Here is a 23,922-nt window from a genome sequence, read left to right as displayed (position 1 = left end):
AGACGCTCAGTAGCTCGGTACGGGCTTTTATTGAAGTTTCGAGAACATACCTTCACCGAAGAGTCAAGCAGTATATTGCTCCCTCCTACGTATATCTCGCGAAGAGACCATGAGGATAAAATCAGAGAGATTAGAGCCCACACAGAGGCATACCGACAATCCTTCTTTCCACGAACAATACGAGACTGGAATAGAATAAAGAACCGATAGAGGTACTGAAGGTACCCTCCGCCACACACCGTCAGGTGGCTTGCGGAGTATGGATGTAGATGTAGATGTAGATGCTGTCTCTCTACCGTTCCACTCCCGAACGGCACGCGGGAAAAACGACCACTTAAATTTTTTCGTGCGTGCCCTGATTTCTCTTTATTTTATCGTGATGATCATTTCTCCCTATGTAGTTGGGTGCCAACAGAACGTTTTCACAATCGGAGGAGAAAACTGGTGATTGAAATTTCTTGAGAAGATGCAACGAAAAATGCCTTTGTTTTAATGATTGCCACTCCAATTCACGTATCATGACTGTGACACTCTCTCCCTTGTTTCGCGATAATACAAAACGAGCTGCCCTTCTTTGCACTTTTTCGATGTCATCCGTCAGTCCCACCTGATGCGGATCCCACACCGTACAGCAGTACTCCAGAATAGGGTGGACACGTGTAGCATAATCAGTCTCTTTGGCAGACCTGTTGCATCTTCTAAGTGTTCTGCCAATGAATCACAGTCTTTGGTTTGCGCTACCCACAATATTATCTATGTGATCGTTCCAATTTAGGTTATTTGTAATTGTAATCCCTAAGTATTTAGTTGAATTTACAGCCTTCAGATTTGTGTAACTTATCGCGTAATCAAAATTTAGCTGATTTCTTTTAGTACTCATGTGAATAACTTTGCACTTTTCTTTATTCAGGGTTAACTGCCACTTTTCGACCATACAGATATCTTATCTAAATCATTTTGCAAGTCATTTTGATCATCTGATGACTTCACAACACGCTAAATGAGAGCATCATCTGCAAACAATCCAAGACGGCTACTCAGATTGTCTCCTATGTCGTTAATATACACTCCTGGAAATTGAAATAAGAACACCGTGAATTCATTGTCCCAGGAAGGGGAAACTTTATTGACACATTCCTGGGGTCAGATACATCACATGATCACACTGACAGAACCACAGGCACATAGACACAGGCAACAGATCATGCACAATGGCGGCACTAGTACAGTGTATATCCACCTTTCGCAGCAATGCAGGCTGCTATTCTCCCATGGAGACGATCGTAGAGATGCTGGATGTAGCCCTGTGGAACGGCTTGCCATGCCATTTCCACCTGGCGCCTCAGTTGGACCAGCGTTCGTGCTGGACGTGCAGACCGCGTGAGACGACGCTTCATCCAGTCCCAAACATGCTCAATGGGGGACAGATCCGGAGATCTTGCTGGCCAGGGTAATTGACTTACACCTTCTAGAGCACGTTGGGTGGCACGGGATACATGCGGACGTGCATTGTCCTGTTGGAACAGCAAGTTCCCTTGCCGGTCTAGGAATGGTAGAACGATGGGTTCGATGACGGTTTGGATGTACCGTGCACTATTCAGTGTCCCAACCACTGCTTCCGTTTCATGCCACTCGACTCTTATAACTGCCATCTGATTTCTGTACAAATTGTAAATAGTCTTTCGCTCCCTGTATTTGACCCCTGCAATCTTCGGAGTCTGAAACAGAGTATTCCATTCAACATTGTAAAAACTTTCTCCAAGTCTACAGATGCTAAAAACGTAGGTTTGCCTATCCTTAATCTATCTTCTAAGATAAGTCGTGGGGTCAATATTGCCTCACGTGATAAAATATTTATATGGAATTCAAACTGACCCTCACTGAGGCAGGTTTCTACCAGTTTTTGTGTTTGTAAAGAATAGGTGTTAATATTTTGCCGACGTGACTTATTAAACTGACACTTCGGTAATTTTCACACGTGTCAACATTTGCTTCCTTTGGGATTGGAATTATTATATTATTCTTGAAGTCTGACGGTATTTCGTCTGTCTCATACATTTTACTCGCCAGATGGTAGAGTTTTGTGAGGGCTGGCTCTCCCAAGGCAATCAGTAGTTGTAATGGAATGTTGTCTACTCGCGGGACTTTTTTCGACATAGGTCTTTTAGTGCTCTGTCAAATTCTTCACGCAGTATCATATCTCCCATTTCATCTTCATCTACGTCCTCTTCCATTTCCATAATATCGCCCCCAAGAACATCGTCCTTGTATAGACCCTCAATATACTCCTTCCACCTTTCTGCTTTCCTTTCTTTGCTTAAGATTGGTTTTCCGTCTGAGCACTTGACAAGTGGCTCTCTTTTCCCCAAAGTTCTCTTGAATTTTCCTGTAGGCAGTATCTATGTTACCATAGTGGCATATAACTCTACATGCTTACATTTACCCTCTAGCCATCCCCGCTGAGCCATTTTGCACTTCCTGACGAGTTCATTTTTGAGATGTTTGTATTCTTTCCTGCCTGCTTCATTTACTGCAGTTTTGTATTTTCTCCTTTCATGAATTAATTCAATATCTCTTCTATTACCCAAGGATGTCTACTAGTCCTCGTCTACCTGATCCTCTGGTGGCTTTAGTACTTTATCTTACTTTGATAGCAATGTGATTAAAATAACTTGCTTGGAGAAAAAAGTCTTGAATAAACTACAAACAAGGAATAAGAGATAATATAAATTTAAGAATAAGATATAGTGTTTGAAGTAAGGATTTAAGTTGTGAATTTCAAACCTGCTGTCGTTTTCAAACCAACAGTTTCAGGGTGAGTCGTGGCAGTGATCTGCTATCGTCCTCTCCATGCTCGTTTCCTAATCCTAAAGGTACGTAATGATGTAATTTACTTAGTAGAATAAGAGAAGAGATTATAGTGGAACTTTCCCTCACTGTGTAATCTTATTTCATACTGTTTGGTGCAGGCCGGATCTTAATTCGACCTTTGGATCGATAGAGATTTTAATTGCAGTTGAGTCCGTACATCAGAATTCGCTGATCCGAGCGAACCATTGTAGAATCGAGAGCTGCCAAGCGCCTAGTAAAACTTGATGTCATCCGTGTTGGGGACTGTGTGAAGCTCTAGGATGGTTCTGGAGTCTTGGTGTAGAGATTCGACCGGAAAATCTATAACAGTGAGACACAGTTTCTCGGGGAACTCTCCTCTCAACAACAGGTGGCTGGACTCGTCTCAATCCCTGAAGGGAGGGAGAAGAAAAAGTGGTCCATCCAGAAAAGCGGTTTTGAGGAGATACACTCCTGGAAATTGAAATAAGAACACCGTGAATTCATTGTCCCAGGAAGGGGAAACTTTATTGACACATTCCTGGGGTCAGATACATTACATGATCACACTGACAGAACCACAGGCACATAGACACAGGCAACAGAGCATGCACAATGTCGGCACTAGTACAGTGTATATCCACCTTTCGCAGCAATGCAGGCTGCTATTCTCCCATGGAGACGATCGTAGAGATGCTGGATGTAGCCCTGTGGAACGGCTTGCCATGCCATTTCCACCTGGCGCCTCAGTTGGACCAGTGTTCGTGCTGGACGTGCAGACCGCGTGAGACGAAGCTTCATCCAGTCCCAAACATTCTCAATTGGGGACAGATCCGGAGATCTTGCTGGCCAGGGTAGTTGACTTACACCTTCTAGAGCACGTTGGGTGGCACGGGATACATGCGGACGTGCATTGTCCTGTTGGAACAGCAAGTTCCCTTGCCGGTCTAGGAATGGTAGAACGATGGGTTCGATGACGGTTTGGATGTACCGTGCACTATTCAGTGTCCCCTCGACGATCACCAGTGGTGTACGGCCAGTGTAGGAGATCGCTCCCCACACCATGATGCCGGGTGTTGGCCCTGTGTGCCTCGGTCGTATGCAGTCCTGATTGTGGCGCTCACCTGCACGGCGCCAAACACGCATACGACCATCATTGGCACCAAGGCAGAAGCGACTCTCATCGCTGAAGACGACACGTCTCCATTCGTCCCTCCATTCACGCCTGTCGCGACACCACTGGAGGCGGGCTGCACGATGTTGGGGCGTGAGCGGAAGACGGCCTAACGGTGTGCGGGACCGTAGCCCAGCTTCATGGAGACGGTTGCGAATGGTCCTCGCCGATACCTCAGGAGCAACAGTGTCCCTAATTTGCTGGGAAGTGGCGGTGCGGTCCCCTACGGCACTGCGTAGGATCCTACGGTCTTGGCGTGCATCCGTGCGTCGCTGCGGTCCGGTCCCAGGTCGACGGGCACGTGCACCTTCCGCCGACCACTGGCGACAACATCGATGTACTGTGGAGACCTCACGCCCCACGTGTTGAGCAATTCGGCGGTACGTCCACCCGGCCTCCCGCATGCCCACTATACGGCCTCGCTCAAAGTCCGTCAACTGCACATACGGTTCACGTCCACGCTGTCGCGGCATGCTACCAGTGTTAAAGACTGCGATGGAGCTCCGTATGCCACGGCAAACTGGCTGACACTGACGGCGGCGGTGCACAAATGCTGCGCAGCTAGCGCCATTCGACGGCCAACACCGCGGTTCCTGGTGTGTCCGCTGTGCCGTGCGTGTGATCATTGCTTGAACAGCCCTCTCGCAGTGTCCGGAGCAAGTATGGTGGGTCTGACACACCGGTGTCAATGTGTTCTTTTTTCCATTTCCAGGAGTGTATATTTCTTTATAGTCAGTACCGCCATTAGACTGTTGTTTATTTACAGTGTTACATTTACTGTTACACAATCATGATTTTGGCTTCAAAGTGCCATTATCAAGTGTTTTAAGTGTTATAAATTGCCGAAGACGGCAATTGTCGTACTAAGATACAGTATCAGACACAATGCCTAATAGTCGATATATTTGTCAGAGCGTATTGCTTTGTTTCATTACTGAGTACACCATCTTAGACGTGCCATTTTAGGAAATTTATAACACTTAAAATACTCGATAATGGCACCTTGAACCCGAAATCATGATTGTGTAAGTGTTAACGTAATGCTGTAAATAAACAACAGTCTAATGGCGGTACTGACTTTAAAGAATTATATTTGTTTCCGTTACCAATGTGTTATCGGCTGCTATGTGCTGTGTATGTGTTTACACAGATTTGTTTCAACCATCGACTGTGGTCTCAAAATGATGGGCCACACAAGAGTCTATAACACAGGTCATCCGACATCCTAACGTAAACGCTATTCACGTTGTATTCGATAGCAGACAGAGAGAAAAAATAGGAACATATTATTTTTGAAGCTTTGAGACACAAAGAATTCTAGACTTTCTATTTCGACGAAGTCTGCATCTCACTCACAAGAATGAAATTACTGTCTCAAGCAGTACGACGTCTGGTGAACTACCAGAAAATAATTTTTAGCACAAGGAATTTTTTTTAAAAACGACTTACGTGTGTGAAGTATTGGCAATGAATTGAACTCGAGCTAAGAACTGAAAATCCTAATCTTACAACAAAATTTAAGAAATGATCAACCTTGTAAGACGCACTAAGTCAATTGTGGTGTAATCGCTGCCGTCCTTCATGCCTCCGAGCAACTGAACTATCTTTAAAGAACAGTTCTGCGGGTATCTAGTATCTATGAAAGACGACTGTGCTACAGTAACGTGAGAACTAGTTCTGTAGCACACGGCGGGGACGGTGTGTGGAGGGGGGCTTACCTAGCGGTCTGCCCGCCCCCACCGCCGGTGATGGACGAATAATTAATTAGCAACGCCCCAGGCGCTGACAATAGGCGCATAGGCGTATATAAAAGGGACAGCTCGGGTAGGGGCAGACAATTCAGTGTTCCTCCAGTCTTCAGCGCAGACGACACTTCACTATGAAAGCTGTAAGTGTAGACTGCATGATTCTAAAACATACCTCTTTATAAGCTGCCTATATCTTAACTGGTTTGATGATGTCATTTATCATTACCTGTGTTGGGCTCATCTTGCGACCTCTGCGCAAACTGCTGCACCTAACATCGTCTCCAATCTGTTCTCCACATCCTAATCTTTGTTATTTCTAATGCTTCTTCCGGTGTCAAATTAACTATTTCTGGAAGCTATAACAGATGTTCCTCTAACTTGTCAGGGTCTTTCGTAGACTTCTTTCGTCACGTGTTTGTTTCAGAACTTCATCACTTTGTTCTTTACCTATCTACATCATTTTGACATTACTTGACAGCTACATAATTCAAATGATTACATTTAAAAAGTATCACATACCCCTAGCAACCTTTGATAAATGGGCCTGCTAATTTATTTCTGATATCTTTTTTCCCTCCAGCATCCTGTGGAATCTTGTATCACTTTTCCTAGCCAGGAGGATTGTGTCAGTTCTTCCGCTACTGCGTCATTCTCAATTTCTTTGCTAAGCAAGTCGTTATTCTTCGCTGATGCTCATCCTCACCATCGTCTTTGCTTTATTTATCATTGAGCCTTATCCTGAAATATCTTCTAGATTTATTTTTACAGCTCTTGTAAGTCTTTCTTGCATTCTGCCTGAAGGGTCTAGCTGCTGGTGTCTGTCACCTTTACACTATTATTCTTCTTTTCATATATTCTTCCACTACCATCATCGCTTCTTCATCGTTATGTGAACAAAGTACTTGTTTCAGTCTACAGTTTGTTTCGCCTACTAGCTTCTGGTTTCGGTACGCAGCACCATCATCAGGACATGGCCTGGTACATGATCGTCCAACTCGCTTGTTAAGCACTGCTGTCAAATATACGTGTTGGACACGCCCAGGTGGGAAGCAAGCGTGACAGGTGCGTGATAGGGATTGGCCTCAGGATTTTCCTATGTGCCGAAACCAGTAGCTGTAGAAGAAACAAAAGATAGCGTCTATAAACTGGAACAAATACATTTTTTTCTGTGTTGTCTCTGTTCCAGTTCGCCTTACGTCGGAATATATTTTGGGAACATTTTACTGTATCTAAGCCGGCCGGGGTGGCTGAGCGGTTCTAGGCACTTCAGTCTGGAACCGAGCGACCACTGCGGTTGCAGGTTCGAATCCTGCCTCGGGCATGGATGTGTGTGATGTCCTTACGTTAGTTAGGTTTAAGTAGTTCTAAGTTCTAGGGGACTGATGACCTCAGAAGTTAAGTCCCATAGTGCTCAGAGCCGTTTTGAACTGTATCTTACTTCGTCCAAGGTGTTCTCTATGCCCCGAATTGCTGGTAATGTATCCGTATTTTTTCCGTTAGTCTTCTAGGAGTAACAACGGTAGAAATACGCTATCCTGCCACATTAATGTGACCTCGTTTCAAAAGTCTGAATAACCCCCGCTGCCAGACGCGGTGAAAGATAGTCAATACTGTTGTATAAGGTAGCGACAGGGATTTTCAGCCTTGCCGATTCTAGCGCCATAGCCCTGTGTGCGAAGTTGCTCAGTTGAGGATACATGGCGCGAACAGTCCTATGGAGGTGGTCCTCCTGATTCTCGATCTGGTTTAAAGATGGGGAGTTTGGTAGCCAGGGTAGCTCGGTAAACTCATCCTCGAGCTCTCAAACCCACGAGCGGATAAGGCTAGCTGCGTGACAGGTTGCGCCGTCCTGCTGGTAGATGCCATCATGCCGAAGAAAAATAAACTGCATGCTGGGGTGGACATTGTCCTCAAGGATAGATTGATGCATTGTGTCTTGCAGAATGACGAAATCACCCAGGGAACGTCCTCCGACCTGAACTCTTCCAGTGATTGTTGCAAGGTGTAAGCTTTCAAACGTTTCACACTATCGCGCCAACGGCCATTTGCCCGATGGAGCATAAAGCTACCTGCTGCCTCTCAGTAGACTTGCAGGTTTGGTATTGGGGTGCAAATTCCAGCCTCAGACGCCAATGAACAGCAATCAGTATGTCGGCACGAATCAAGCGCCTGCTGCTGAGGCACGAACGCAGCAACGTTCAGTGAACGGTCGTTGAGGAGACACAGTTAGTGGCCCCTTGGTTCATCTGGGCGGTCAGCCGCTCAACAGCTGCACGTCTTTTGGCCTGCACACTTTTGCGCAGCCGTCGTTCACCCCTGTCTGTCATCTACCGCACGTAGTTTACCACAATTGCCTCGGCGCCGGCTTTGGATGCCACGCACGATATACATTACCCACGGTGGCACGTGAACAGTTTACAAGCCGGTTCTGAAAAGCTTCCACCATTGGTCCGAAAGCCAATGATCATGCTCTTCTGGACGTCAGATAACCTGCCCCATTTCCGCGTTACCACAACAACTTCGCTCTTTTCCTCATTCTTACGACATGTTTTACATACCATCCACTACGAGTACTGCCGCATGCATATTATTGGGACTGGTGTATGACTGGACCATGTTTTAAAACAGATCTAAAAGAAGGCCATCGCTGACCGAAATCGGCAGTCTAAGGACCAAACAATTTTGCTGTCACAGACGGAAATAAAAACCGTTTATTCTGACTAGTCAAAGTTGACGTATGAGACACGCTAAATACCCTCAGACTTCAAGAAGAATATAACAATTCCAATCTCAAAGAAAGCAGGTGTTGACAGTTGTGAAAATACCGAACAATCAGTTTAATAAGTCACTGCTGCAAAATACTAACGCGAATTCTTTACAGACGAATGGAAAAACTGGCAGAAGCTGACCTCGTGGAAGATCAGTTTGGATTTCGTAGAAATATTGGAACACGTGAGGCAATACTGACCATACGACTTATCTTAGAAGAAAGATTAAGGAAAGGCAAACCTACGTTTCTAGCATTTGTAGACTTAGAGAAAGCTGTTGACAATGTTGGCTGGATTACTATCTTTCAAATTCTGAAGCTGGCAGGGATAAAATACAGGGAGCGAAAGGCTATATACAATTTGTACAGGAACCGCATGGCAGTTATAGGAGTGGAGGGGCCTGAAAGGGAAGCAGTGGTTGGGAAGGGAGTGAGACAGTGTTGTAGCCTATCCCCGATGTTAATCAATCTGTATATTGAGCAAGCAGTAAAGAAAACAAAAGAAAAATTCGAAGTAGGTATTAAAATCCATGGAGAAGAAATAAAAACTTTGAGCTTCGCCGATGACCTTGTAAGTCTGTCAGAGACAGCAAAGGACCTGGAAAAGCAGTTGAACGGAATGGACAGTGTCTCGAAAGGAGGATATAAGATGAACATCGACAAAAGCAAAACGAGAATAATGGAATGTAGTCGAATTAAATCAGGTGATGCTGAGGAAATTAGATTAGGAAATGAGACACTTAAAGTAGTAAATGAGTTTCGCTACTTGGGGAGCAAAATATAAAATGTAGATTAGCAATGACAAGGAAAGCGTTTCTGAAGAAGAGAAATTTGTTAACATCGAGTATAGATTTAAGTGTCAGAATGTCGTTTCTGAAAGTAATTCTGTGGAGTGTAGCCATGTATGGAAGTGAAACATGGGCGATAAATAGTTTGGACAAGAAGAAAATAGAAGCTTTCGAAATGTGGTTCTACAGAAGAATGCTGAGGATTACATGGGTAGATCAAATAACTAATGAGGAGGTATTGAATAGAATTGGAGAGAAGAGAAATTTGTGGCACAATTTGACTAGAAGAAGGGATCGGTTGGTAGGGCGTATTCTGAGGCATCAGGGGATCACAAATTTAGCATTGGAAGACAGAGTGGATGGTAAAAAATCGTAGAGGGAGACCAAGAGATGAATACACTAAGCAGATTCAGAAGGATGTAGGTTGCATTAAGTACTGGGAGATGAAGAAGCGTGCACAGGATAGAGTAGCATAGAGAGCTGCATCAAACCAGTCTCAGGACTGAAGACCACTACAACAACGACAACAACTCAATCATTGTCGATGTTTTTTATATTTTTCGTCAAGTGCTTTCTTTGGAAATGACGATGCTTTGCAGTAGTTCTGGTGCCAAGATGATTGTTTCGTTGATTTATTACGCAACGTATGTATCCTGATTCGTGAACCTCACATGAGATTCAGGATGAGCGAATGGGTGTTACAGAGTCCGGCGTCTTGCCACATAAACATCCTCCATCCACCTCTTAATTCTTCCACAATTCGACTCACTTCGTTTCTCTCGCACAGGATGTACTTGTGCCATCTGCCTGCCCGTTTACCTCTAGTCATCAGTGGCCTTCCGCCTGTACAACGCAAGTTAGAATGTTCTTCTCTAAAGCTATATTTTTTGGACATATAATTTATCTATACACGTTTTCTTCAAAAATGGTTCAAATGGCTCTGAGCACTATAGGAGTTAACATCTGATGTCATCAGTCCCCTAGAACTTAGAACTACTTAAACTTAACTAACATAAGGACATCACACACATCCATGCCCGAGGCAGGATTCGAACCTGCGACCGTAGCGGTCGCGCGGTTCCAGACTGGAGCGCCTAGAATCGCTAGGCCACACTGGCCGACAGGTTTTCTTCGTTTCTAAATTTTTCTTCAGTAGTTTGTTATTAGCTGATAATTTTTTCCATACTTTCACGAACATCTCAAGGAAAATGAAATACGTTACTTGCAGCTTCTGCTGGTTATGTAAATTATGTGTAAAAATATCAAAAAAGCAAAAAACGGAACTTCTCTGCTTTCCTATTATCCATAATCTCTTAATAGTAGCAGAATACGGTATCCCTCAATATTAATGCGTAACCTACTATACTTCATGTTTCCTGACTAAAACTGAAAAAAATAGATAGGAAATGGTCAAAAGTTTTTTGAAGTGGTTTGTCTAAATGTAAGGAAGAAAGAAAATAAATTAGAGAAACACCTGATGCGCCTTTGAATTATGCTTGAAACAACATATCATTCAAAGGCGAGTTAAATGTTTCTCTAATCTGTTTTATATCTCAGTTCTAGACAAATAATTTCACGATACATTTTTCTAGTTTCTTATTTTCGAGCGATGCTCAAAAGGCATGAAATATATTGCTGGTAAGCAAGTACGCTAAAAGGCATACTTTCAGAAAAAGAAGCATTTGCCAATCTTTTCTGCTCTAAAATATATCTCTTCTAACGAACAAGAGCTCATACCTCTTAACGTATGCAGTATAGAGACAAAGGTTAGCAACCAATTTTTTCTTGTCTTGGTGCATACTACCTCTTTCCAAATTATGGAAAAGGTTTGTTTCACAGTACCGGAGATGAAGAAGTGCTCGTTGCTGTTAAGGTATTCATTTTAGATTGCTAGCCATTTTTGCTTCTAACGTCGTGTACATTCAACTGGATGATTTTACGCTATAAATTATGATACACCATTTGCACAGGCACTCACATCCTTAAGTGTCTAATACGACAAGGATGGGACCGGTAGCCACACGTGGACTTACACTATGTGATCAAAAGTATCCGGACACCTGGCTGAAAATGACTTACGAGTTCGTGGTGCTGTCCATTGGTAATGCTGGAACTGAATATGGTATTGGCCCACCCTTAGCCTTGATGACAGCTTCCACTCTCGCAGGCATATATCCAATCAGGTTCTGGACGGTTTCTTGGGGAATGGGAGTCCATTCTTCACGGAGTGCTGCACTGAGGAGAGGTATCAATGTCGGTTGGTGAGGCCTGGCACGAAGTAGATGTTCCAAAACATCCCAAAGGTGTTCTATAGGATTAAGGTCAGCACTCTGTGCAGGCCGATCCATTACAGGGATGTTATTGTCGTGTAACCACTCTGGCACAGACTGTGCGTTATGAACAGATGCTCGATCGTGTTGACAGATGCAATCGCCATCCACGAAATGCTCTTCAACAATGGGAAGCATGAAGGTGCTTAAAAAATCAATGTAGACCTGCCCTATAATAGTGCCACTCAAAACAACAAGGGCTGCAAGAACCTCCATGAAAACCACGACTACACCATAACTCCACCGCCTTCGAATTTTGCTGTTGGCACTGCATACACTGGCAGATGAGGTTCACCGGACATTTGCCATACCCACACCCTGACATCGGATCGCCACATTGTGTACCGTGATTCGTCATTCCACGTAACGTTTTTACACTGTTCAGTCGTCCATTGTTCACGATCCGTACACCAAGCGAGGCGTCGTTTGGCATTTACCGGCGTGATGTGTGGCTTATGACCATGAAGACCAAGTTTTCTCTCCTCACGCCTAACTGCCATAGTACTTGCAATGGATCCTGATGCAGTTTGGAATTCCTGTGTGATGGTCTGGATAGATGTCTGCGTATTACACACTACGACCCTCTTCAACTATCGGCGGTCTCTGTCAGTCAACAGATGAGGTCGACCTGTAACTATTTGTGGTGTACGTGTCCCTTCACGTTTCCACTTCACTGTCACATCGGCAACAGTGGACCTAGGGATGTTTAGGAGTGTGGAAAACTCGCGTACAGACATATGACACAAGTGACACCCAATAACCTGACCAGGGTCGAAGACCGTGAGTTCCGCGGAGCGCCTCATTCTGCTCTCTCACGATGTGTAATAATTACTGAGGTCGCTGATGCGGAGTACCTGACAGTAGGTGGCAGCACAATGCACCTAATATGAAAAATGTGTGTTTTTCGGGCTGTGCGGATACTTTTTACCACAGAGTGTATATCTGGAACCACCCCAGCACATGTCTGAAGTAATTTAGGGAAACCACGGAAAACCTGAATCAGGAAGGTCGGATGAAGATTGGAGCGTCCATCTCTCTGATTACGAGGCTTGTCTCTTTAAAACATAAATACTTCATTCGGTTTACCCATAGTGCAGAATACTGTTTGGTAAACAGGTAGTGGTACACCTCTAACTGATTTCTCTTTACCAGTCACTGCACACACAGCATACGCGATACACAGAGTATTTCATAATGTAACATTACTCAATCGATCGGCTAGCATCAGGATTGTAACGACGGTGGGTTCTATGTCGTGTACCACAACTTCCCATTTTCTAGCCTGAAAAACTGAGTCAGCAAACCTCGAAACAGCTATGTTGAGTTCAGAAAGAGGATGAGGGGTTGTTAATACAAATTTCAGAGATCTGAGAGAGAGGTTTCCCAGAAAATAAAAGAAAAAGAAGCATTACTGTTCGAAAGTGTGTGAAGTGACAGAGATGTTTCATTATCGTTATTTGCTTGTTTTACACTTTTTACCAAATGTCTTCACTGTGTTTCCTAAGGAATCCTTCATTGTATAGAATGCACTGTTTGACAGATACCTGCAAAAACGGAACCCTTCTGGGATCTCTCTGTTCCTTCTGTCTGTCCGACTGTGAGAACCGTTTTCCTCAGGAACGGGAAGACGTATCAGGTTCAAATTTCTGTCACATATTAAGTTCTATGGTCCTTATCAGTGTAAAAATTTGACGCTTCTAAGTCAATTCAATCAATTCACATATTCTGATACTCAAAAACATACTCATAAACCTACAGTATACTTCCCGTAGGCCTAGAATCTCAAAATTTGACAATAAGTGAGGTTTCACAGTATAGCTAAAGGGAAAAATCCGAAAATTATTAATTTGTAGTTATTTAACATGAAAAAATATATATTATATATTTTGCCGTTTTTCATCCGTCTGTCTGTCGGCCCGTCTTTGACGAACCATTTTCCTCTTCAAAAGATTGACGCATCAGGTTCAAATTTATGTCGCATACTAAAGTCTATAATCCCTTGGCGGTGTAAAATATTAAAACTTCTGAGTCTATTTATTCAAAATATCCGCCCATTTACGTCACATTTTTTGAAACTCGCAGTCGCATCCATAAAATCCTATGGCACTTCCCTTTATTGTGAAGACATGAAATTCGGCAACAAGCAAGGTTTAAAATTACAGGTAAGACAAAATCCAAAAATTCTTAATTTGTAATTACATAACAAGAACAAACATCTTTCGTCTTTTGTTATCAGTCTGTCCGTCTCTCATGGCGCCATTTTCTTGTCAACAGGTGTGAGTATCAGACTCAAATTTTCGTCACTAAGGCCTATGGTTCTTTCGCGGTGAAAAGAGTGTAAGCTTCCAAGTCAATGAAATCAAAAGATTCGGCCGTTTGCGTCACATATTTTGATATTCGCAAACTCACTCATCAATAACATTCACTAGATGTAGAATTATGAATTCTGGTAAGAAGCAAGGTTTCGCAGTACAAGTAAGCCAAAAAAATATAATTAAGAAAGTTAAATTGTAATTGTATCAGATATAAATTTCGTTTGACATTAGAACATACACTGCACTCATTCTTCGTCAAAAGCATAATAGACGAACATTGCTGCATGTAAATGTAAAATGTAAGATGTAGTCATTTTTGATAAGTAAATAAAACTATTTTATTAAATCTTCTATATTTACATGTGTAAACTGAAGTCCCCTGCTTTTCTCTTTTTGTACTTCCGGGAGAGTCTGAAGAAAGACGTAGAGATTTTGATATGGTCTTGGAATTTCCAGTATCGACATCTTGCCAGTACCTATATATAGAATAGGCAAATATCACTGGTAATCTCGATTTACAGGACGGATGTTGTTGTTGTTGCCGTGGTCTTCAGTTCAGAGACTGATGTGTTGCAGCTCTCCATGCTACTCTATCCTGTACAAGCTTCTTCATTTCCCAGTTCCTACTGCAACCTACATCGTACTGAATCAGTTTAGTGTATTCACCTCTTGGTCTCCCTCTACGACTTTTTCCCTCCACGCTGCCCTCCAGTACTAAATTGGTGATCCCTTGATGCCTCAGAATATGCCTTACCAACCGATCCCTTATTCTAGTCAAGTTGTGCCACAAATTTCTCTTCTCCCAATTCTATTCAATACCTCCTCATTAGTTATGTGATCTACCCATCTTATCTTCAGCATTCTTCTGTAGCACCACATTTCAAAAGCTTATATTCTCTTCTTGTCTAAACTATTTATCGTCCACGTTTCACTTCCACACATGGCTACACTCCATACAAATACTTTCAGAAACGACTTCCTGACACTTAAATCTATACTCGATGTTAACAAAATTCTGTTCTGCAGAAACGCTTTCCTTGCCATTGCCAGTCTACATATTACATCTTCTCTATTTTGACCATCATTAGTTATTTTTCTGCCAAAATAGCAAAACTCATTTACTACTTTAAGCATCTCATTGCCTAATCTAATTCCCTCAGCATCACCCGATTTAATTCCACTACATTCCATTATCCTCGTTTTCGTTTTGTTGATGTTCATGTTATACCCTCCTTTCAAGACACTGTCCATTCCATTCAGCTGCTCTTCCAGGTCCTGTGCAGTCTCTGACAGAATTACAATGTCATCAGAAAAACTCAAAGATTTTTATTTCTTCTGTATGGCTTTTAATTCCTGCTCCGAATTTTTCTTTTGTTTCCTTTACAGTTTGCTCAATATACAGATTGAATAACATCGGGGAGAGGCTACAACCCTGTCTTACTCCCTTCCCAACCACTGCTTCCCTATCATGCCCCTCGACTCTTATAACTGCCATCTGGTTTCTGTACAAATTGTAAATAGCCTTTCGCTCCCTGTATTTTACCCCTGCCACCTTTAGAATTTGAAAGAGAGTATTCCAGTCAACATTGTCAAAAGCTTTCTCTAAGTCTACAAAAGCTAGAAACGTAGGTTGGCCTTCCCTTAATCTATTTTCTAAGATAAGTCGTAGGGTCGGTATTACCTCCCGTGTTCCAACATTTGTATGGAATCCAAACTGATCATCGCTGAGGTACGCTTCTACCGGTTTTTCCATTCCTTTGTAAAGAATTCGTGTTAGTATTTTGGAGCACTGGCTAATTAAACTGATAGTTCGGTGATTTTCACATCTGTCAACACCTACTTTCTTTGGGATAGGAATTATTATATCCTTCTTGAAGTCTGAGGGTATTTCGTCTGTCTCATACATCTTGCTCACCAGATGGTAGAGTTTTGTCAGGGCTGGCTCTCCCAAGGGTATCAGTAGTTCTAATGGAATGTTGCCTACTCCTGGGACCTTGTTTCCACTTAGGTCTTTCAGTGCTCTGTCAAACTCTTCACGCAGTATCTATCTCCCATTTCATTCACATCTACATCCTCTTCCAGTTTCATATTGTCCTCAAGTACATAGCCCTAGTATAGACCCACTTTATACTCCTTCCAAATTCCATCTGCGCTGTTGATATTCCTACAAGTGGTTGTCTTTTTTTCCAAAGGTCTCTTTAATTTTCTTGTAGGCTGTATCTATCTTACCCCTAGTGATATACGCCTCTACATCCTTACATTAGTCCTCTAGCCATCTCTGCTCAGCCGTTTTCCACTTCCTATCAATCGCTTTTTGAGAAGTGTTTATTCCTCTTTGCCTGTTTCATTTACTGCATTTTTATAATTTTCTCCTTTCATCAATGAAATTCATATCTCTTCTGTTAGCCAAAGATTTCTACTAGCTCTCGTCTTAATACCTACTTGATCCTCTGCTGCCTTCACTATTTCATCTCTGAAAGCTACCCATTCTTCTTCAACTGTATTTCTTTCCCTAATTCTTGTCAATCGTTCCCTAATGCCCTCCCTGAAGCTCCCTACAACCTCTGGTTCTTTCAGCTTATCCAGGTCCCATCTCCTCAAATTCCCACCTTTTTGCAGTTTCTTCAGTTTTAATCTACAGTTCATAACCAATAGATTGTGGTCAGAGTCCACATCTGCCCCTGGAATTGTCTTGCAATTTAAAACATGGTTCATAAATCTCTGTCTTACCATTACATAATCTATCTGAAACCTTGCAGTATCTCCAGGCTTCTTCCATGTTTACAACCTTCTTTCATGATTCTTGAACCAAGTGTTGGCTATGATCAAGTCATGCTCTGTGCAAAATTCTACCAGGCGGCTTCCTCTTTCATTTCTTACAACCATTACATATTCACCTACTACGTCTCATTCTCTTCCTTTTCCTACTATCAAATTTCAGTCACCCATGACTATTAAATTTTCATATCCCTTCACTATCTGAATAATTTCTTTTATCTCATCATACATTTCATCAATCTCTTCGTCATCTGCGGAGCTAGGTGGCATATATACTTGTACTACTGTGGTAGGCGTGGGCTTTGTATCTATCTTGGTCACAATAAGGCGTCCACTATACTGTTTGTAGTAGCTTACCCTCATTCCTATTTTTTTTATTCATTATTAAACCTACTGCTGCATTACCCCTATTTGATTTTGTATTTATAACCCTGTATTCACCTGACCAGAAGTCTTGATCCGCCTGGCACCGAACTTCACTAATTCCCAGTATATCTAACTTTAACCTATCCATTTCCTTTTTAACTTTTATAACTTACCTGCCCGATTAAGGGATCTGACATTCCACGCTCCGACCCGTAAAACGCCACTTTTCTTTCTCCTGATAACGACGTCCTTCTGAGTAGTCCCCACCCGGAGATCAGAATGGGGGACTTTTTTACCTCCGGAATATTTTACCCAAGAGGACGTCATCATCATTTAACCATACAGTAAAGTTTCATGCCCTCGGGAAAAATTACGGCTGTAGTTTTCCCTTGCTTTCAGCCGTTCGCAAGATTCCCCTCCAACGGCAAGGTCCATGGATCATTGGGGGGGGGGGGGGAGGGCTGGACGGATGATCTGTATATATAATAACAAAATTTGCACGGAACTCTCTGTGTTTGAGTACCGCTCGAGGGAAAATTAGTTTATAGTTTTATTCATTGGTAGATAACTCTGTATTGAGGTTTATGTTCACCCTTTCATTGTAAATGCACACTGAATCTGTATCGTGTCCCATGGTCATGGACAGAACTGATTGTGCATTACTTGTTAACGCAATTTTTTGTGCATAACTAACAGGTAAATGTAATCTCGTCGTCTAAATCTCCAGTGCTACGATCACAAGTTTACAACGAGCCCGTATACTGTTTTTGGTAATTATTGTTATTGCACCTGTCTATTCTTTGGTAACTGTTTTTGTATTTCACGGCTTTGTTTCCCAGAAAGCAATTGTATAGCTAAGAACTCAGTGTACATGTGAATGTCACGTAACTGAAAGACACTTGTCGATACACACTAATGAGAGGACATTAATAGCATAGCAGGCTGGTGACATTCTGTTCGCAAGAATATCCGTGTGTTCACAACACTTCAAACCAAAATTTACATTAACTATAAGACATTTTTTGTCTGTTATGCGTTACAGAGGTATGACCTACACTCAGGTTAACATTTTCCTTCTTCAATGCAAAATTCATGTCTTGTGTTTTCTTTGTGCGCAGGGCAACTTTACTGCAAAGTGTCCTTTCGCATACATTCTTTGAAGGGTTTCATACGCTTTCTGTGCAAGGAGATCTATTGTTTTCTGAGTCAACACCGAAGAGGATTTTTTTCCCATGTCAAACGCTGCTGGGAACGACACTGATGGATATCAGAAAAAGTATGGTGCAGTGAGAATCCCCTTTATTAGAGTAATTTGGTTCTTATACGCGTTTCACTGTGTCTCGGTGGCGCACTAGGCGGCGCAAAAATTTCATGTCTCGTAGGTGTTTTGCAAGGAGTTCAGGCTTCTACTTCCTATCTGCCATGTATGATCGAAACCAGTCATTAACTACACATCTTATTCCTAATTTTTCTACCTGATTTGGTAGAATCTTTTGGTCAACTGTATTGAAAACTTGTAAAGAACTAGAAAGATAACGGTAACACACCATTCCTTGGAACGAACTTCCAATAGCCTACCACGTTTCTGAATTGTACTGTGGTTGATTCGTAAGAAACCAAACTGCAACTCATTTGGAACATATTTATTCAAGTAATTCATTGATCTGTCATTCATAATTTATTTTACTTTTTAGAAAATTTCGTTTTAATTGTTTTCGATTCTTTGATACCGCCACAATTGAAATGCTCGCGACGGTCCAAGTTTTACCCTCACAGTACGTTCTGTTCCACACTTAGGCCTACATATTCAGCAAACTCCTCCTCAGTTCCGTATTACTATTGGTTACCAGTAGAATTCTTTTACTTGCGAAAGCTTTATTTGCGTGCGTATTTCTATTTAAAACTCCTTCCTTCGTTCATCTAGCCTGTGTATTGTCATTCTTATATAAGAATGCTTTCCATGACTGGATCATTCCCAGGATTGATATTAAGTTATACACTACCGATCGTTCTACTACTTTCTCTTTATCTGCGAATTCCCGTGTTTAATCTTGAGCCGGATTCTGTTCATTCCGAACAACGACTCTTCTACATCTTCCAGAGCTTAAGCCAGAAGAGCCGGCCCGAGTAGCCGTGCGGTTCTAGGCGCTACAGTCTGGAACTGTGAGACCGCTACGGTCGCAGGTTCGAATCCTGCCTCGGGCACGGATGTGTGTGATGTCCTAAGTTCAGTTAGGTTTAAGTAGTTCTAAGCTCTAGGGGACTGATGACCTCAGAAGTTGAGTCCCATAGTGCTCAGAGCCATTTGAACCATTTTTAAGCCATAAGATTAATGCATATATTCTGCGACCCTTTGTTTCTTTACATTTTCTTTCACTTCTTTCATTCAGTGTTTGATGTACAACAATAGTGGTAATAAGCTGAAAACCAACCTTTCACCCTCATCGGTGAAATACGAAATTCGGCCTCTTCATACATATCATAACTAAATTTGATAAAAATGAATCAGATTTGGGAACGGCCAGAAAGAGCTGAATACATGTTTTAGGACTTACATGATACAGAATTTTTATTCACTTATTTCATAATAAGCTCGTACTCTCTTCGGGATATGCCGTGTAGCTTTAGGTCTCCTGTAGCGTTGGACAACTATGAACAATCCGGGCATTTGGTACAGGCAACAAGGGCGTGTACCCAGTTAGAGGACACAAACAGTCAGTACTAGAGGAAGGGCAGGGAAAAACCACTGAACATCATTTGTTGTTAACTAAGTCCTCCAAAATTGTATTACTCAACAGTAAACTCTTTGCCGAAACAGTCGAAAGGTACAAAAAACAATTTTTTTCCTCTTTATTTACAAAAGAAAGAAATTAAAGGTCAGCTTTAAAAGAATTATTCAACTCCAAATACAAGATTTTAAACAATTTAGACACGCTTCACAATTTTAAAGGATTACCAAAGGTCAAACACAGTACACATTAATGACTTACATCTGACCATCCCGTCTTCAGATCGGGGTAGAAGCCTGCTGGAAGGACAACAGGCCCCTGGCCAAGACCTAAGGCTGCAGCATCCGGCGGGAATAAGGTGACCACTACCACGTGTACAGCAAACACTCTCTTAACCAGTGAAAGGGTAAAATTAAACTAAATGTTTTGGCTCAGCTCTGCAAGATATCACACTTAGAGCGGGTATAAACACCGGAGTAAACAAATATCAAAGGTTATTTATAATTTAAATGTAAAACAAGTATTTGAGTATTATACAGGGCTATTACAAATGATTGAAGCGATTTCACAAATTCACTGTAGCTCCATTCATTGACATATGGTCACGACACACTACAGATACGTAGAGAAACTCATAAAGTTTTGTTCGGCTGAAGCCGCACTTCAGGTTTCCGCCGCCAGAGCACTCGAGAGCGCAGTGAAACAAAATGGCGACAGGAGCCGAGAAAGCGTATGTCGTGCTTGAAATGCACTCACATCAGTCAGTCATAACAGTGCAACGACACTTCAGGACGAAGTTCAACAAAGATCCACCAACTGCTAACTCCATTCGGCGATGGTATGCGCAGTTTAACGCTTCTTGATGCCTCTGTAAGGGGAAATCAACGGGTCGGCCTGCAGTGAGCGAAGAAACGGTTGAACGCGTGCGGGCAAGTTTCACGAGATACAGGACACGTGTATCTGGACATGCTGGAAAATTGGCTCATGCCACAACTGGAGACCGACAGCGCCGACTTCATTCTTTCAACAGGATGGTGCTCCACCGCACTTCCATCATGATGTTCGGCATTTCTTAAACAGGAGATTGGAAAACCGATGGATCGGTCTTGGTGGAGATCATGATCAGCAATTCATGTCTTGGTCTCCACGCTCTACCGACTTAACCCCATGCGATTTCTTTCTGTGGGGTTATGTGAAAGATTCAGTGTTTAAACCTCCTCTACCAAGAGACGTGCCAGAACTGCGAGCTCGCATCAACGATGCTGTCGAACTCATTGATGGGGACATGCTGCGCCGAGTGTGGGAGGAACTTGATTATCGGCTTGATGTCTGCCGAAACACTAAAGGGGCACATATCGAACAATTGTGAATGCCTAAAAAAACTTTTTGAGTTTTTGTATGTGTGTGCAAAGCATTGTGAAAATATCTCAAATAATAAAGTTACTGTAGAGCTGTGAAATCGCTTCAATCATTTGTAAGAACCCTGTACTACTGACTGCAAGAACCAGGTCACTGCCATTGATTAAAGTGGATCCCCTTTATTAAGTTCAACATAGTGGCAAAAAGAAAGGTAAACTTAAGATTTGAGCACAGACAACAAGGACTTCAAAACAAGATGATAAGGAAACGACAGTTTGAAATTTTACTTAGAAAAACGGCATACTCTAAAGAGACAAGCCAATTTCCATACAGGAGGGAACTGACCACATGCCAGCAGGCCCTCCAAGTAATCACCATTTAAATGCAAATCGGCACAACTGAAGTTGAAAACCAAGCAGTAGGCAAGTGTCAAGCTGCTTAAAACAAACTGCAGACCACCTAGATAAGTCTCCATCCAGGACGTGGTTCCGTTCTACCAACAACTGTTCGCCTCGAACACCTCCATCTCGGTTCACTCCTTCCTTCCTACTACAGAGAAAGACCAAGAATACTCTAACCGGCAAAGAAAGAGCTCAACTAGCTGGGCGCAAACTATCGACCTCAGAGCCCAGTTCAAGATTCATTTGGGAGGTTGAGACCGTGGGCCCAGTCCTGGTGGACTCCTGACCATCCCACCGCTCACACGTGGCCTTCTCTGCCAGCAGGTGGTGGCAGTGCTGTTGGTGGGCCTGGTGGCGAGCGCCAGCGCCATCTTGGGGGGCCCAGATTGCCCCGGCTGCCCGCAGGTGACCCAGCAGCAGGTCCAGGCCCAGCAGCAGTCTCAGCAGCAGACCCAGCAGCAGGCGCAGCCGCAGGTGTCCAGCGGGGCGCGCCTCGCCGTCTACTCGTCACCCTTCTACTCCACTGGCATCGTCCCGTCAGTCTACTCGGCCAGAGTCGTGCCCACTATATCTGGGATCTACCCCTACTACGCCAGGATCTGATGTCCAGACTTACTGCATTCCAGATCTATCTTATGACGTCTGTTGCAATTTACTGTCTAAAACTATATATGAATTCTCATAATTAAAATTCTTCTTGTGCCATCAGAAATTGTGCTTTTATTACATACTTATCTCCGAGACCGTATCCTCTTAAATCCAGGCTTCCCATGTTGTGTTGTTATCCAATGTGAAGTTAAATTTACCTACATCTACATTTACATCCATACTCCGCAAGCCACCTGACGGTGTGTGGCGGAGGGTACCTTGAGTACCTCTATCGGTTCTCCCTTCTATTCCAGTCTCGAATTGTTCGTGGAAAGAAGGATTGTCGGTATGCCTCTGTGTGGGCTCTAATATCGATGATTTTATCCTCATGGTCTCTTCGCGAGATATACGTAGGAGGGAGCAACATACTGCTTGACTCTTCGGTTAAAGTATGTTCTCGAAACTTTGACAAAAGCCTGTACCGAGCTACTGAGCGTCTCTCCTGCAGAGTCTTCCACTGGAGTTTATCTACCATCTCCGTAACGCTTTCGCGATTACTAAATGATCCTGTAACGAAGCGCGCTGCTCTCCGTTGGATCTTCTCTATATCTTCTATCAACCCTATCTGGTACGGATCCCACACTGGTGAGCAGTATTCAAGCAGTGGGCGAACAAGCGTACTGTAACCTACTTCCTTTGTTTTCGGATTGCATTTCCTTACGATTCTTCCAATGAATCTCAGTCTGGCATCTGCTTTACCGACGATCAACATCATATGATCATTCCATTTTAAATCACTCCTAATGCGTACTCCCAGATAATTTATGGTATTAATTGCTTCCAGTTGCTGACCTGCTATTTTGTAGCTAAATGATAAAGGATCTATCTTCCTGTGTATTCGCAGCACATTACACTTGTCTACATTGAGATACAATTGCCATTCCCTGCACCATGCGTCAATTCGCTGCAGATTCTCCTGCATTTCAGTACAATTTTCCATTGTTACAACCTCTCGATACACCACAGTATCATCCGCAAGAAGCCCCAGTGAACTTCCGATGTTATCCACAAGGTCATTTATGTATATTGTGAATAGAAACAGTCCTATGACACTCCCCTGTGGCACACCTGAAATCACTCTTACTTCTGAAGACTTCTCTCCATTGAGAATGACATGCTGCGTCCTGTTATCTAGGAACTCCTCAATCCAATCACACAATTGGTCTGATAGTCCATATGCTCTTAGTTTGTTCATTAAACGACTGTGGGGAACTGTATCGAACGCCTTGCGGAAGTCAAGAAACATGGCATCTACCTGTGAACCCGTGTCTATGGCCCTCTGAGTCTCATGGACGAATAGCGCGAGCTGGGTTTCACATGACCGTCTTTTTCGAAACCCATGCTGATTCCTACAGAGTAGATTTCTAGTCTCCAGAAAAGTCATTGTACTCGAACACAATACGTGTTCCAAAGTTCTACAAATGATCGACGTTAGTTGATAGTTCTGCACATCTGTTCGACGTGCCTTCTTGAAAACGGGGATGACCTGTGCCCTTTTCCAATCCTTTGGAACGCTACGCTCTTGTAAACCTACATCACATCAGTTGGGTTTGAATTGCCGATGTCTCTGGTGATTTTGTATCAAGAATAATCAGAAGACAGGCTAACATGGCTACTTAACATTGACAGCAGGAGAATGCTCTCTCTAAATTTGAATAATGTCATTTTCTTGCTAGAGCAGTTTGATGAC

At 42.9% G+C, this 23,922-nt stretch overlaps 1 protein-coding gene across 2 annotated transcripts; it reads left to right on the top strand.

The window, feature by feature from the left end:
* The first annotated feature begins 5,805 nt into the window (after positions 1 to 5,805).
* On the top strand, positions 5,806 to 22,296 carry LOC126100802 (cuticle protein 9.5-like). 2 transcript variants are annotated; one of them, XM_049911431.1, is made up of 2 exons: positions 5,806 to 5,891; positions 21,909 to 22,296. In XM_049911431.1, exons 1-2 carry the CDS (start codon positions 5,883 to 5,885, stop codon positions 22,185 to 22,187), a joined length of 288 nt encoding a protein of 95 aa, XP_049767388.1. In that variant the 5' UTR covers positions 5,806 to 5,882; the 3' UTR covers positions 22,188 to 22,296. The 2 variants fall into 2 exon arrangements, with proteins under 2 accessions (XP_049767388.1, XP_049767387.1); XM_049911430.1 differs by having other exon boundaries at positions 5,851 to 5,891; positions 21,906 to 22,296.
* The last annotated feature ends 1,626 nt before the right edge of the window (positions 22,297 to 23,922 follow it).

This window comes from Schistocerca cancellata, chromosome 9, assembly GCF_023864275.1.
Source record: "Schistocerca cancellata isolate TAMUIC-IGC-003103 chromosome 9, iqSchCanc2.1, whole genome shotgun sequence".
NCBI classification, from domain to species: Eukaryota; Metazoa; Arthropoda; class Insecta; order Orthoptera; family Acrididae; genus Schistocerca; species Schistocerca cancellata.
The sequence above is the reverse complement of the archived record's forward strand: the minus strand, read 5'-3'. Positions and strand labels throughout refer to the sequence as shown.